General features: G+C 42.6%; 1 protein-coding gene across 3 annotated transcripts in view; it reads left to right on the top strand.

Annotated features, from left to right (window-relative positions):
* LOC139546743 (tyrosine-protein phosphatase non-receptor type 4-like) overlaps positions 1 to 16,572 on the top strand; it is a 103,215-nt gene extending 86,643 nt beyond the window's left edge. For all 3 annotated transcript variants that reach the window (XM_071355485.1, XM_071355484.1, XM_071355483.1), the window contains one exon: positions 14,088 to 16,572. In XM_071355485.1, the coding sequence (XP_071211586.1) occupies positions 14,088 to 14,279 (192 nt within the window). In that variant the 3' untranslated portion in view covers positions 14,280 to 16,572. The remainder of the gene's footprint in view (positions 1 to 14,087) is intronic.
* Positions 16,573 to 17,234: the final 662 nt, after the last annotated feature.

The following is a 17,234-nucleotide window of genomic DNA, read 5'->3' as shown; positions in this document are numbered from 1 at the left end:
AATGGTGTCGTCTGCGTAGAGGTGGATCAGACTCACCAGCAGCAAGAGCGACATTATTGATGTATACAGAGAAGAGAGTGGGTCCAAGAATTGAACCCTGTGATACCCCCATAGAGACTGCCAGAGGCCCGGACAACAGGCCCTCCGATTTGACACACTGAACTCGTTGGTGAACCAGGCGAGGCAATCATTTGAGAAACCAAGGCTATCGAGTCTGCCGATGAGGATGTGGTGATTGACAGAGTCGAAAGCCTTGGCCAGGTCAATGAATACGGCTGCACAGTATTGTTTCTTATCGATGGCGGTTAGGATATCGTTTAGGACCTTGAGCGTGGCTGAGGTGCACCCATGACCAGCTCTGAAACCAGATTGCATAGTGGAGAAGGTATGGTGGGATTCGAAATGGTCGGTAATCTGTTTGTTGACTTGGCTTTCGAAGACCTTAGAAAGGCAGGGTAGGATAGATATACAGTGGGGAGAACAAGTATTTGATACACTGCCGATTTTGCAGGTTTTCCTACTTACAAAGCATGTAGAGGTCTGTAATTCTTATCATAGGTACAATTCAACTGTGAGAGACGGAATCTAAAACAAAAATCCATAAAATCACATTGTATGATTTTTAAGTAATTCATTTGCATTTTATTGCATGACATAAGTATTTGTTACATCAGAAAAGCAGAACTTAATATTTGGTACAGAAACCTTTGTTTGCAAATACAGAGATCATACGTTTCCTGTAGTTCTTGACCAGGTTTGCACACTCTGCAGCAGGGATTTTGGCCCACACACTGCAGCAGGGATTTTGGCCCACTCTTCCATACAGACCTTCTCCAGATCCTTCAGGTTTCAGGGCTGTCGCTGGGCAATACGGACTTTCAGCTCCCTCCAAAGATGTTCTATTGGGTTCAGGTCTGGAGACTGGCTAGGCCACTCCAGGACCTTGAGATGCTTCTTACGGAGCCACTCCTTAGTTGCCCTGGCTGTGTGTTTCGGGTCGTTGTCATGCTGGAAGACCCAGCCACGACCCATCTTCAATGCTCTTACTGAGGGAAGGAGGTTGTTGGCCAAGATCTCGCGATACATGGCCCCATCCATCCTCCCCTCAATACGGTGCGGTCATCCTGTCCCCTTTGCAGAAAAGCATCCCCAAAGAATGATGTTTCCACCTCCATGCTTCACGGTTGGGATGGTGTTCTTAGGGTTGTACTCATCCTTCTTCTTCCTCCAAACACGGCGAGTGGAGTTTAGACCAAAAATCTCTATTTTTGTCCCATCAGACCACATGACCTTCTCCCATTCCTCCTCTGGATCATCCAGATGGTCATTGGCAAACTTCAGACGGGCCTGGACATGGGCTGGCTTGAGCAGGGGGACCTTGCGTGCGCTGCAGTATTTTAATCCATGACGGCGTAGTGTGTTACTAATGGTTTTCTTTGAGACTGTGGTCCCAGCTCTCTTCAGGTCATTGACCAGGTCCTGCCGTGTAGTTCTGGGCTGATCCCTCACCTTCCTCATGATCATTGATGCCCCACGAGGTAAGATCTTGCATGGAGCCCCAGACCGAGGGTGATTGACCGTCATCTTGAACTTCTTCCATTTTCTAATAATTGCGCAAACTGTTGTTGCCTTCTCACCAAGCTGCTTGCCTATTGTCCTGTAGCCCATCCCAGCCTTGTGCAGGTCTACAATTTTATCCCTGATGTCCTTACACAGCTCTCTGGTCTTGGCCATTGTGGAGAGGTTGGAGTCTGTTTGATTGAGTGTGTGGACAGGTGTCTTTTATACAGGTAACGAGTTCAAACAGGTGCAGTTAATACAGGTAATGAGTGGAGAACAGGAGGGCTTCTTAAAGAAAAACTAACAGGTCTGTGAGAGCCGGAATTCTTACTGGTTGGTAGGTGATCAAATACTTATGTCATGCAATAAAATGCAAATTAATTACTTAAAAATCATACAATGTGATTTTCTGGATTTTTGTTTTAGATTCCGTCTCTCACAGTTGAAGTGTACCTATGATAAAAATTACAGACCTCTACATGCTTTGTAAGTAGGAAAACCTGCAAAATCGGCAGTGTGTCAAATGGTTGTTCTCCCCACTGTAGGTCTGTAGCAGTTTGGGTCAAGAGTGTCTCCCCCTTTGAAGAGGGGGATGACTGCAGCTGCTTTCCAATCTTTGGGAATCTCAGACGACACGAAAGAGAGGTTGAACAGGCTAGTAATAGGGGTTGCAACAATTTCGGCAGATAGTTTTAGAAAGAAAGGGTCCAGATTGTCTAGCCCGGCTGATTTGTAGGGGTCCAGATTTTGCAGCTCTTTCAGAACATCCATCAGCTGACTGGATTTGGGAGAAGGAGAAATGGGGAAGGTTTGGGCGAGTTGCTGTGGGGGGTGCAGTGCTGTTGACCGGGGTAGCCAGGTGGAAAGCATGGCCAGCCGTAGAAAAATGCTTATTGAAATTCTCAATTATAGTGGATTTATTGGTGGTGACAGTGTTTCCTGTCCTCAGTGCAGTGGGCAGCTGGGAGGTGTTCTTATTCTCCATGGACTTTACAGTGTCCCAGAACTTTTTTGAGTTTGTGTTGCAGGAAGCAAATATCTGCTTGAAAAAGCTAGCCTTGGCTTTTCTAACTGCCTGTGTATATTGGTTTCTAGCTTCCCTGAAAAGTTGCATATCACGGGGGCTGTTCGATGCTAATGCAGAAAGCCATGGGATGTTTTTGTGTTGGTTAAGGGCAGTCAGGTCTGGAGAGAACCAAGGGCTATATCTGTTCCTGGTTCTAAATTTCTTGAATGAGGCATGCTTATTTAAGATGGTGAGGAAGGCATTTAAAAAAATTAAATAACCAGGCATCCTCTACTGACGGGATGAGATCAATATCCTTCCAGGATACCCCGGCCAGGTCGATTAGAAATGCCTGCTCGCTGAAGTGTTTCAGGGAGTGTTTGACAGTGATGAGTGGAGGTCGTTTGACCGCTGACCCATTACGGATGCAGGCAATGAGGCAGTGATCGCTGAGATCTTGGTTGAAAACAGCAGAAGTGTATTTAGAGGGCAAGTTGGTTAGGATGATATCTATAAGGGTGCCCGTGTTTACGGCTTTGGGGTGGTACCTGGTAGGTTCATTGATAATTTGTGTGAGATTGAGGGCATCAAGCTTAGATTATAGGATGGCTGGGGTGTTAAGCATGTTCCAGTTTAGGTTGCCTAGCAGCACGAGCTCTGAAGATAGATGGGGGGGCAATCAGTTCACATATGGTGTCCAGAGCACAGCTGGGGGCAGAGGGTGGTCTATAGCAGGCGGCAACGGTGAGACTTGTTTTTAGAGAGGTGGATTTTTAAAAGTAGAAGTTCAAATTGCTTGGGTACAGACCTGGATAGTAGGACAGAACTCTGCAGGCTATCTTTGCAGTAGATTGCAACACCGCCCCCTTTGGCCGTTCTATCTTGTCTGAAAATGTTGTAGTTAGGAATGGAGATTTCAGAATTTTTGGTGGTCTTCCTAAGCCAGGATTCAGACACGGCTAGAACATCCGGGTTGGCAGTGTGTGCTAAAGCAGTGAATTAAACAAACTTAGGGAGGAGGCTTCTAATGTTAACAATCATGAAACCAAGGCTATTACGGTTACAGAAGTCATCAAAAGAGAGCGCCTGGGGAATAGGAGTGGAGCTAGGCACTGCAGGGCCTGGATTCACCTCTACATCACCAGAGGAACAGAGTAGGATAAGTGTACGGCTAAAAGCTATGAGAATTGGTCGCCTCTCATGAACAGAGAGTAAAAGGAGGTTTCTGGGGGCGATAAAATAGCTTCAAGGTATAATGTACAGACAAAGGCATGGTAGGATGTGAATACAGTGGAGGTAAACCTAGGTATTGAGTGATGATGAGAGAGATATTGTCTCTAGAAACATCATTGAAACCAGGTGATGTCATTGCATGTGTGGGTGGTGGAACAAGGTATAATGAGCAGGGCTAGAGGCTCTACAGTGAAATAAGCCAATAAACACTAACCAGAACAGCAATGGACGAGGCATATTGACATTAAGGATAGGCATGCTTAGTCGAGTGATCATAAGGGTCCAGTGAGTAGTGAGGTTGGTTGGGGTAACGGCGATTCAGACAGCTAGCTGAGCCATCGGTAGCAAGCTAGCATAGGATGGAAGTCTGATTTTAGCCACATCATGCGTTTCCGACGGTAGATTAGTGGGGTTCCGTGTGGTAGAGGGGATCAATCCAATTGGCAAAATAGATATAGTTATAGTGACCCAAGAAAAATAGTCCGATAGATAGACCTGTTCAGATAGCAGCCGATAAGACAGCTAACGATTAGCGGGCTGCAGATGGGCGTTCAGGTAACGTCGCGACGGAGGGGCCAGTTGGATAACTCCCTCGGGCAGATAACGTCGGTAGTCCAGTCATGAAGGCCAGATGGGGGCTCCGCATCGGCAGTAAAACGGGTCCGGATAGGTGATTGTAGCCCAGGAGTGGCTGATGGAACTCTTCAGCTGGCTAGCTCTGGAATAATTGATGTTTGCTCCGGGATCGACGTAAGCCAATAGTCACACGGATAGCAGCTAGCTAGCTGCGAGATCCAGGTGTAAATGTCCAGAGCTTGCGGTTGAAATCCGGGGATATGGAGAGAAAAATAGGTCCGGTATGTTCTGGTCTGAGTCGCGTTGTACAAAACTGCGATAGCTTTTCGAGCAAAAGGATAGCTGATGACCACAAACCGTGGTTAGCTGAATACTAACGTTAGCCAGTAAACTGGCTAGCTTCTGGCTAGCTTCTATTGTGGATTTCAGATTTTAGGTAAATAATACTTTTAAAAAAAAATAATTGGTGAGGCGGGTTGCAGGAGAGTTTTTGGAAAATAAAATATATAAAAGATATACGAAGAAAGATGTAAATATATATATATATATACACGGGACACGACAAGACAAGACGAGGACAAAGGACGTCTGACTGCTATGCCATCTTGGGACATAAGATGAATGGAATGGAGTTCATCCTTCTTCAGCAGGCCAGGCTTGGACCCATTTGTGGGTGAGTCCAGGCACGACCAATTATCAACAAATTATATATTTTGGGAGGGGGGGCAGGAAACAGTTTTCAAATTGCGATTTGAGTTGTACGAGTCTGCTGTAGAGCTCATCATCCCGCTAACTGGGAGAGGGCCAGAGACAATTACTTGATGCCAACATCTTTCTAGCTAAGTTAAAAGCTGAAACTATGTTGCGCTTGGTGACCTTTGACTGTTTCATCCCAATATCGTTGGTTCCTACGTGGATAACAATATCCCTCTACTCTACACTTGCCAGTTCTGGCAATATTCAGATTAGCCTCTACATCGGCAGCCCTGCCCCCTGGTAAACAATGTATGATTGCTGGAAGATTATTTTTAAGTCTAATATTGCGGGTAATGAAGTCGCCAATTATTAGGGTTTTCAATTTTTCTGAGCTAATGGTGGGAGGATTCGGCGGCTCAGACCCCATAACGGGTGGAGGAGAGACCTGAGAAGGCTTGGACTCTGACTAGTTGCTTGTGGGGAAAACCAGTTGGAAGTTTCTATCGGCTGAATGAGTAATGCCGGTTGAGCATGCGACAGCATTTCTTTCCAGAAGCCATGAGAATTGTCAGGTTGTGTGGACTGGGTTGTGTGGACTGATTAACACTACTGACTGTACAGTCATGGCCAAAAGTTTTGAGAATGAAAACAAATATTCATTTTCAGTCTGCTGCCTCGGTTTGTATGATGGCAATTTGCATATACTCCAGAATGTTATGAAGAGTGATCAGATGAATTGCAATTAATTGCCATGCAAATGAACTGAATCCCCAAAAAACATTTCCACTGCATTTCAGCCCTGCCACATAAGGACCAGCTGACATCATCAGGACCAACTGATTCTCTCGTTAATACAGGTGTGAGTGTTGACGAGGACAAGGTTGGAGATCACTCTGTCATGCTGATTGAGTTTGAATAACAGACTGGAAGCTTCAAAAGGAGGGTGGTGCTTGGAATCATTGTTCTTCCTCTGTCAACCATGGTTACCTGCAAGGAAACACGTGCCGTCATCATTGCTTTGCACAAAAAGGGCTTCACAGGCAAGGATATTGCTGCCAGTAAGATAGCACCTAAATCAACCATTTATCGGATCATCAAGAACTTCAAGGAGAGTGGTTCAATTGTTGTGAAGAAGGCTTCAGGGCGCCCAAGAAGGTCCTGGCGCTTGCTGGACTGTCTCCTAAAGTTGATTCAGCTGTGGGATCGGGGCACCACCAGTACAGAGCTTGCTCAGGAATGGCAGCAGGCAGGTGTGAGTGCATCTGCAAGCACAGTGAGGCAAAGACTTTTGGAGGATGGCCTGGTGTCAAGAAGGGCAGCAAAGAAGCCACTTCTCTCCAGGAAAAACATCAAGGACAGACTGATATTATGCAAAAGGTACAGGGATTGGACTGCTGAGGACTGGGGTAAAGTCATTTTCCCCTTTCTGATTGTTTAGGGCATCCGGGAAAAAGCTTGTCCGGAGAAGATGAGGTGAGCGCTACCATCAGTCCTGTGTCATGCCAACAGTAAAGCATCCTGAGACCATTCATGTGTGGGGTTGCTTCTCATCCAAGGGAGTGGGCTCACTCACAATTTTGCCTAAGAACACAGCCATGAATAAAGAATGGTACCAACACATCCTACGAGAGCAACTTCTCCCAACCATCCAGGAACAGTTTGGTGACGAACAATGCCTTTTCCAGCATGATGGAGCACCTTGCCATAAGGCAAAAGTGATAACTAAGTGGCTCGGGGAACAAAACATTGATATTTTGGGTCCATAGCCAGGAAACTCCCCAGACCTTAATCCCATTGAGAACTTGTGGTCAATTCTCAAGAGGCGGGTGGACAAACAAAAACCCACAAATTATGACAAACTCCAAGCATTGATTATGCAAGAATGGGCTGCCATCAGTCAGGATGTGGCCCAGAAGTTAATTGACAGCATGCCAGGGTGGATTGCAGAGGTCTTGAAAAAGAAGGGTCAGCACTGCAAATATTGACTCTTTGCATCAACTTCATGTAATTGTCAATAAAAGCTTTTGACACTTATGAAATGCTTGTAATTATATTTCAGTATTCCATAGTAACATCTGACAAAAATATCTAAAGACACTGAAGCAGCAAACTTTGTGTAAATTCATATTTGTGTCATTCTCAAAACTTTTGGCCATGACTGTACTTACTGGTGGCACAGACGCGGTTTCATCCTTTCCTACACTTACATTGCCCTTACGTACGGATTTTGTCTGAAGCCAAGCTTGCAACTCTGCTATTCTCACCATAAGGCAATAATTGTCTAGTATATTATGAGAGCAGCAACTGCAATGAGAAGGTACAATGTTACTTAGTTTCAGCTGGTGGAGGTCCTCCAGATCCACGTCCATGGGGGAACATTTGATTGAAAAAAGTGAAGACAAAACTAAGATGTTAGTAAACGTATTAAATACAGAGTTTGATTAAACTGGTATTAAAAGTAAAAATCAGGTAGCCAAGTAGCAACAAAAAGGCACAGCAGCACAGACTAGAGGCTATACTGTATAACATATACCCTGCTCCATCCTAACCAGCTATAATATACAGTGCATTCGGAAAGTATTCAGACCCCTTTACCTTTTCCACATTTTGTTAAGTTACAGCCTTCTAAAATGTATTAAATACCTACACACAATACCCAATAATGACTATGCAAAAACAGGTTTTTATACATTTTTGCCAAAAAATTATAATATAAGAATGTTAAACTGAAATTTCACATTTACATAAGTATTTTGACACTTTACTCAGTACTTTGTTGTAGCACCTTTGGCGGCGATTACATCCTCGAGTCTTCTTGGGTATGATGCTATAAGCTCGGCACACCTGTATTTGGGGGGGTTTCTCCAATTCTTCTCTGCAGATCCTCCCAAGCGCTGTCAGGTTGGATGTGGAATGTCAATGCACAGCTCTTCTCAGGTCTCCAGAGATGTTTGATCGGGTTCATGTCTGGGCTCTGGCTTGGCCACTCAAGGATATTTGGAGACTTGTCTCGAAACCACTCCTGCGTTGTCTTGGCTGTGTGCTTAGAGTCGTTTTCCTGATGGCAGGTGAACCGTCACCCCAGTCTGAGGTCCTGAGTATTTTCATCAAGGATCTCTCTGTACTTTGCTCCGTTCATCTTTCCCTCGATCCTGATTAGTCTCCCAGTCCTTGTCGCTGAAAAATATCCCCACAGCATGATGCTACACCGTAGGGATGGTGCCATGTTCAATCTTGGTTTCATCAGACCAGAGAATCTTGTTTCTCATGGTCTGAGAGTCTTTAGGTGCCTTTTGGCAAACTCCAAGTTTGCTGTCATGTGCCTTTTACTGATGAGTGGCTTCCATCTGGCCACTCTCCCATAAAGGCCTGATTGGTGGAGTGCTGCAGAGATGGTTGTCCTTCTGGAAGGTTCTCCCATCACCAGAGAGAAACTCTGGAGTGCTGTCAGGGTGACCATCGGGTTCTAGGTCACCTCCCTGACCAAGGCCCTTCTCCTTCGATTGCTCAGTTTGTCCAGGCGGCCAACTCTAGGAAGAGTCTTGGTGTTAACAAACTTCTTCTATTTAAGAATGGTGGAGGCCACTGTGTTCTTGGGGACCTTCAATGCTGCAGACATTTTTGGGTAACCTTCCCCAGATATGTGCCTCGACACAATCCTGTCTCGTAGCTCTACGGACAATTCTTTCGACCTCATGGCTTGGTTTTTGCTCTGACATGCACTGTCAACTGTGGGATCTATATAGACAGGTGTGCCTTTCCAAATCGTGTCCAATCAATTGAATTTACAACAGGTGGACTCCAGTCCAGTTGTAGAAACATCTCAAAGATGATCAATGCAAACAGGATGCACCGGAGCTCAATTTAGAGTATCATAGCAGAGCGTCTGAATACTTATTTAATTGTTTTTTTCATACTTTTTTTTATCAATTAGCAAAAATATACATTTTAGAATAGGGCTGTAACGTAACAATGTGGAAATTCAAGGGGTCTGAATACTTCCCGAATGCACTGTATATCCAGGTACAGGGCTTTATCTGGAACTGCATGTTGAAGATGGAAATAAAATGAATAGCAAACGCAATGTCCTATACTATTCCAATCTATCTGACAGTCATATTTTATCTACACAATACATTTGTGTGAACATTCTGTAAATATCCATTATCCTGATTGTCCATTGCCCCAGGTGTACATAATCAAGACACACCAATTAACAAATCACATTATGTCAAGATAAAAAAGGTGATGCTCAACTACTGTATGACTCTTTCAACATGCCGCTGAAAAGGTCAAAAGCTGCAATTAATTTAATGATACCTGAAAATACTGCAGAGAAATTCAAATCCATTTGCAAGCATTGTGAACAGCAAGTTGGATGCTTAGCAATAACTACTTCGAGCCTCTGTCCATCTGAGGGCAAGTGTTTTTTGTTTCAAACACACACAAGCATCTTTTAAAGGGATAGTTTAGTCAGAATACAAACAAACATGATTTTCCAACTCCCTTGGCTGTAGTTGAGTCAAGAAGGCAGTTTTGGGATATTTATTTTCCATTCGACACTTAATATCCATATTTTGTTACTGTTAGCATTCTCAGTAACCCTTAACATTAAACTGTTCTTGTGCCTATGTAATAAGACTTTAATTACTTTTGGAGCAACATTTTATTAGTATGTTAATTAATACTTTGGTAAGTCCATTCGAATTGCATAATGAGCTGAGTTTTTTTTTGTAAGTACTGTACACAAGGAATAGTGACATCCTTATTCCATTTACGTGAACTTCATTATTATGTAAATCAATTTCCAAAGTCCTATATAACAACCTTGCTATTGTAATAATCACAAAGTTACTACACAAGAACTTGATGTCAAGTGTATGCCTCACTCATTATGAAAATATATTTGTTAGTCGTTTTGAAGCTGTAAAAGTGGTCCACTCTAGTTTTGAAGTGATTCCATGTCCCTCATGTATTTAATTCTAGGCTATAGGCTATATTAAGATTCTTATCTGAGAGCCCTCCAAACCATGTGTTAATCGTATATTTAGACTAATTCAACTGTTTTTGGTTCTAGATCAAATATTTGGCTGCCATCAAAGAAATGTTTGTTTTTGTTTTCAAATAACGTGTGTGTGTGTGTAGTAGGAAGTTTACATACACTTAGGTTGGAGTCATTATAACTCGTTTTTCAACCCCTCACAAATTTCTTGTTAACAAACTATAGTTTGGCAAGTCGGTTAGGACATCTGCTTTGTGCATGACAGAAGTAATTTTTCCAACAATTGTTTATAGACAGATTATTTCACTTAACTCACTGTATCACAATTCCAATGGGTCAGAAGTTTACATACACTAAGTTGACTGTGCCTTTTAAACAGCTTAGAAAATTCCAGAAAATGTCATGGCTTTAGAAGCTTCTGATAGGCTAAATGACATCCATTTGAGTAAGTGGAGGTGTACCTGTGGATGTATTTCAAGGTCTACCTTCAAACGCAGTGCCTCTTCACTTGACATCATGGGAAAATCAAAAGAAATCAGCCAAGACCTCAGGAAAAATAATTGTAGACATCCACAAGTCTGGTTCATCCTTGGGAGCAATTTCCAAACGCCTGGAAGTACCACGTTCATCTGTACAAACAATAGTACGCAAGTATAAACACCATACCGATCAGGAAGGAGACGTGTTCTGTCTCCTAGAGATGAACGTACTTTGATGCAAAAGGTGCAAATCAATCCCAGAACAACAGCAAAGGACCTTGTGAAGATGCTGGAGGAAACAGGTACAAAAGTATCTATATCCACAGTAAAACGAGTCCTATATTGACATAACCTGAAAGGCCGCTCAGCAAGGAAGAAGCCGCTACTCCTAAACCGCCATAAAAAAGCCAGACTACGGTTTGCAACTGTACATGGTGGAAAAAGATCGTACTTTTTGGAGAAATGTCCTCTGGTCTGATGAAACAAAAATAGAACTGTTTGGCCATAATGACCATCGTTATGTTTGGAGGAAAAAGGGGGATGCTTGCAAGCCAAAGAACACCATCCCAACCGTGAAGCACGGGGGTGGCAGCATCATGTTTTGGGGGTGCTTTGCTGCAGGAGGGACTGGTGCACTTCACAAAATAGATGGCATCATGAGGTAGGAAAATGATGTGGATATTGAAGCGACATCTCAAGACATCAGTCAGGAAGTTAAAGCTTGGTCGCAAATGGGTCTTCCAAATGAACAATGACCTCAAGCATACTTCCAAAATTGTGGCAAAATGGCTTAAGGACAACAAAGTCAAGGTATTGGAGTGGCCATCACAAAGCCCTGACCTTAATCCCATAGACAATGTGTGGGCAGAACTGAAAAAGCATGTGCGAGCAAGGAGGCCCACAAACCTGACTCAGTTACACCAGCTCTGTCAGGAGGAATGGGCCAAAATTCACCCAACTTATTGTGGGAAGCTTGTGGAAGGCTACCTAAAACGTTTCACCCAAGTTAAACAATTTAAAGGCAACGCTACCAAATACTAATTGAGTGTATGTAAACTTCTGACCCACTGGGAATGTGATGAAATAAATAAAAGCTAAAATAAATCATTCTCTCTACTATTATTTTGACATTTCACATTCTTAAAATAAAGTGGTGATCCTAACTGACCTAAAATGGAATTTTAACTAGGATTAAATGTCAGGAGTTGTGAAACTGAGTTTAAATGTATTTGGTTAAGGTGTATGTAAACTTCTGACTTTAACTGTATGTGTGTGTGTGTGTGTGTGTGTGTGTGTGTGTGTGTGTGTGTGTGTATATATATATATATATATGTGTGTAGCCAGACCTGGGCAGAAAATAGTTGTATTTTGTAGTTAATACCAGAGGTAGTCAAATATTTTTTCTATAGAGTTTTTAGTTAAAAAGCAACTTTTCTTTGATATTCAAATACAGTTCTCAGAAAACCAAATAATATTTGAAGGTATTTGCTCCTTTATGGCTCAATTGGTACAGCATGGCGCTTGCACCGCCAGGGTTGTGGGTTTGATTCCCGGGGCATATAGAGGGCCATTTGGGAAGCACACTATATTCTCTCTCTAGAGAACACTGCATGAGTGCCATTTGGCCCTGTGCTCTGCCCAGAGACCCAGGCTAAAGGAGGTAGAGATGATGATGATGATGATGATGCAGCTGTAATTTCATTAGGATGTGCTGAGCTCTAATGAGGCTAGCACACCCTCAGGGTCTGGGGGGATAGGGGAAGGATGAGGGGGAGGAATGGTGGAAGATGAGGGGGTAGTAAGAGACCATGCTAATGAGACTAGGGTAAAATCAAATCAAAAAGGGGCTTTCGTGCATTTCCTTCCTCCAGTCATACACGCTGAACTAAGTGTGTGCATACACAATAATCTAAGTACACATGTTCTCCCACACTCACCCTCTTTCCCTAGTACAAATACACACGCACATACTGACAAACATGGGTACACACATACATTGCATTCGGAAAGTATTCAGACCCCTTGACATTTTCCGCATTTTGTTACGTTACATCCATTATTCCAAAATGGATACCATTGTATTTTTTCTTTTACATACAATACCCCATAATGACAAAGCAAAAACACTGAAATATCACATTTAGATAAGTATTCATACCCTTTACTCAGTACTTTGTTGAAGCACCTATGGCAGTGGTTACAGCCTCGAGTCTTCTTGGGTATGATGCTACAAGCTTGGCACACCTGTATTTTTGGGAGTTTCACCCATCATTCTCTGCAGATCCTCTCAAGCTCTGCCAGGTTGGATGGGGAGCATCGCTTTACTGCTATTTTCAGATCTCTCCAGAGATGTTTGATCGGGTTCAAGTCCGGGCTCTGGCTTGGCCACTCAAGGACATTCAAAGACTTGTCTCGAAGCCACTCCTGCGTTGTCTTGCCTGCGTTGTCTTGGCTTATAGTCGTTGTCCTGTTGGAAGCTGAACCTTTGCCCCCTGTCATTTCCTTTTTAACTGAGGAGTTGCTTCCATCTGACCATTCTAGCATGAAGGCCTGATTTGGTGGAATGCTGCAGAGATGGTTGTCCTTCTGGAAGGTTCTGCCATCTCCACAGAGGAACTCTGAAGCTCTGTCAGTGACCATTGGGTTCTTGGTTACCTCCCTGACCAAGGCCCTTCTCCCCAATTGCTCAGTTTGGCCTGGTAGCCAGCTCTAGGAAGAGTCTTGGTGGTTCCAAACTTCTTCCATTTAAGAATTTATTTATTTATCTGTTATTTTACCAGGTAAGTTGACTGAGAACACGTTCTCATTTACAGCAACGACCTGGGGAATAGTTACAAGGGAGGAGGGGGATGAATGAGCCAATTGTAAAAAAGAATGATGGAGGCCACTGTGTTCTTGGGGACCTTCAATGCTGCAGAAATGTTTTTGTACCCTTCCCCAGATCTGTGCCTCGACACAATCCTGTCTCGGAGCTCTACGGACAATTCCTTCGACCTCATGGTTTGGTTTTTGCTCTGACATGCACTATTAACTGTGGGACCTTATATAGACAGTTGTGACTTTCCAAATCATGTCCAATCAATTGAATTTACCACAGGTGAACTGGATCAAGTTGTAGAAACATCTCAAGGATGATAATTGGAAACAGAATGTACCTGAGCTCAATTTCAAGTCTCATAGCAAAGGGTCTGAATACGCGTGTAAAAAAAGGTATTAGTGTTTTTATTAATACATTTGCTAAAAATTCTAAACCTTTTTTTGCTTTGTCATGATGGGATATTGTGTGGAGATTCATTTTAAAATAAAGCTGTAACGTAACAAAGTGGAAAAAGTCATGGGGTCTGAATACTTTCCAAATGCACTGTATGTACGCACACACCACTGCTTCCCACTCAGGGAAGTTGGCTTTTCAGGTTGTTTATTCATCCCTGGCTGCCTCTATCCCAATCATTGGCTGCTCTGGCTTGTTTACTCATGCCTTGCCATTAGCTCCTACTGTTACTGATGGTCTCTTCCTTCCCCTCTTCCTCCTCAGAGCCAGTACAAGTTTGTGTGTGAAGCCATCTTGAGGGTCTATGAGGAAGGCATGGTCAAACCCCTGATGTCCAACCTATACCAGAGAGGAGTAGAAGAAAATGGAGAAGAGGAAGATGAAGATGTTAGCATTAGCATTAGCGCTAGTGTGACCAGTGAGACCAGCGTGACCAGCGAATGCCCTGAACCCTGACCTCTAATCCCTTGGACCTGACCTGGGTTTGTAGTGAGACTCCCAGCACCATGGAGGAAGAGCCCTGGCTACCATGGGTACTGCCGTGGGCCAAGGAGAGAACAAAGCACTGTTGCACTTTATGCCGACAAAAAACGGAAAATCATTGACAAATGAATCCATTTATGTTATGTAGACGGACATGCCTTTTCTTCTATGTCCCTCCGGCCGATCGAGAGCGACCGTATCTTTTTCAAATAGTATTTATTGTGTTTTAGTTTGTGTCAAACCCTGTCCACTGAACAAACGTTAGTGCGAGTCCTAGCTTCATGCTTCCCAAATGAAATCATAGGTAGTAAAAAGTAGTGAGAATTTTACTTCATAGTGAGTGGTTTTAATTTATTATTATTTTTTGCTTTTCTTGTCAAATTATGACAATAGACACACATCAGAGCACTTTGTCTAACCCTAGCTAACCGTGTGGCTGTCATGTCACTATGCCTTGGTTTTTGCATAGAACAAACGAGCCATTGACTGACGTTGATTGGCATGTTAAACTGTCCAGTTTGGCAAGGGCTGGATCTACTCTAAGCTACAGTATTTCATAAAGTCCCCAGTCACCATGGCAAATAAAGCTATCAAATGGGATACTTGACCTTAAAACAACCTTTTTAAGTTACATTTCTCGCTGTCTTTGTGTCTGTCGAGAATTCAAGCCAACAATACTAGGATCATTCAACCAATAGTCATTATAAACCCCCACTTTTCTAAAATATATTTAAATGGTACTTAGGCACGTTATTTTTATTGGAAATGATAATCACGTAAGGGTGTTTTAGGTGCACATTGCTGGGCATTTGTTGTAGCCAACACAGTTATAACATGTTTTGTAAAAAAAAAAATCAGACTGCACGAGGTGTCCTTTTCAAACTGGTTCAACTGTATTGTCATTTTCAGCAGTTCGTGTATTGGAGTTATCAGCTTCTTTAGTTTTAGCTACTCTTCTCATGAAAGAGGCTGTTTCTTGCTTTGTTTCATTGGTTGCTGCCATCTTGACACTGCAGGTAGTGGCTCCTTCTCCGATGCACTATTCTGCACAACCATGTGTATGTTTAGAGTGGATGTGTGTGGGACCGTCAGTGTAGTTATGTGGTGTGTCTCTGTGACTCAGCAATTTTTATTGTGTGTATATTATGTCCTGTCTCTGGTGCTGCTGTGGCTCTGTCTCATGGTGTCATGCCGTGTAACCATTTGCTAACCCCTTGCCATTTCACCATAACCTGGCTGACACTCATTACTAACTCAATGTTAGATGTCTGGGGTGAAGCCTGCTTGTAAACTTATTTGCCATAGTTTGTTCCATCTTCTTGACCTTAGGTGACTGTGTGATGCATCTATAGCACGTACATTGGAAATAAATACATTATGACCACGCTGTGAGAAGCCCATGAAGTAAATTGCTCCCTTTCACCTCGCTTACACACAGTCCCCTATGGTCGATCATCAACCCACTGTGTGGAATCCACAAAACTGTCATTTTGATTATTTTAATTTTATGAAATCATACATGGATTCCGCTCACTCTGTTATGCCTTTAGAGGATTATGATGACGGATCATAGGAGCAAGACTACAGAATGCCACATACAAGACTTGGGTTCCTAGATCATCACATTTTTATTTTCACAAATGTCCAGAATTGAGCTTTGTTCAAAGTGTTATGATAGCGTATCAGGGTACTGTGGGGTGCTGTTTGGAGGCAGGAGGGGAGGGAAGCAGGGTGGGGTAGGTATGGGAGGGTGGCCGTGTTGTATTTTTGTGAAAGAAACGGTTCTTGCTTCTTGAGAATGGACAGCACTTTGCAGATGACTGGGTAGCCATGCCTGCTACTGAATATGTCAGAAACATAAAATGGTGTTTACTTTTTATTTATCATTTTATTTGTTTTTAGACACCTGTAGGGAACAAAAACTCAAACCTACAGTGACGCTTATTTTTTTTGTAAATATACTCGACCATGTAAATACAATGTTGTATATTTAAAAAATCTTTAAAATAAAAGGGAAAATCGTTTGTGAGTTAAAATGTTTTTATATAGAGAATGACACGTGACAACTTGTGTGTTTAAAAATAGAAGAAAAATTTGAAAGCTTACATTTCTTTCAACTCTCACTCCATTAAGTTGATTTTACTTCTGTTTCAAACACTTGTTTTCAGTTGCTCTGTGCATTGTGCTTTGTTTTTTCTTTCTGATATTGTCATTTGACAGTGCTTTGAATATGTTTATAAGATTTATTAAAAACGATTAAAACTTGTCTGAAAGCATGAAAAAATTGCTTCATCTGACGTTGCTTTTCCACACTGCAAAAGTGAGGTCAATGCAATGTTTTGATAATAGATTCTTGGTACATATGGATTCTCTCAACCCCTTCTGTCTTAATTCACACACATACCTGTATTCCAAGTTCTACATTCCAGAAATGAGACTGATTCTTTAAATTATTTAGAAAGTAGCATCAATGTAAGAAGCCTAAAACCATAGCATTTCTGCTCCTATGTAATCAACCTTGCAAGTTCCAACAGCCTGAGTTAGACAGATGTCATCGTTTGCATGGAGTCTAAGAGGCTCTCTTTAAGTATAAAGTATGTTTGAAAGAAGTGCACAGGTACAGTCTGGTCTCATCCCTGTCAATCAATGGATATCCATGGCAGGAAATACTATGACGTTATCATGAAGTCCAGACAGGTGCCATCAACATGACCAGTGAGTGGCGCTGTTTCTAAATGGAGAGGATACAGTAGTTCACACAGTAGATATATGGTCTGATTGAAAAACTTTTAAAACTGACTAGCATAATGCCGTTTAAAAATGTACCGTTATCTATTACTGAATGTACCGACTCTAGAAAGTATCTACTGGTTTGTTCAGTCCTTATAATATCGGCATAATATGACACAATATGATAATACATACTTG

The sequence above is a fragment of the Salvelinus alpinus genome, chromosome 20 (assembly GCF_045679555.1).
Source record: "Salvelinus alpinus chromosome 20, SLU_Salpinus.1, whole genome shotgun sequence".
Classification (NCBI taxonomy): Eukaryota; Metazoa; Chordata; class Actinopteri; order Salmoniformes; family Salmonidae; genus Salvelinus; species Salvelinus alpinus.
The sequence above is the reverse complement of the archived record's forward strand: the minus strand, read 5'-3'. Positions and strand labels throughout refer to the sequence as shown.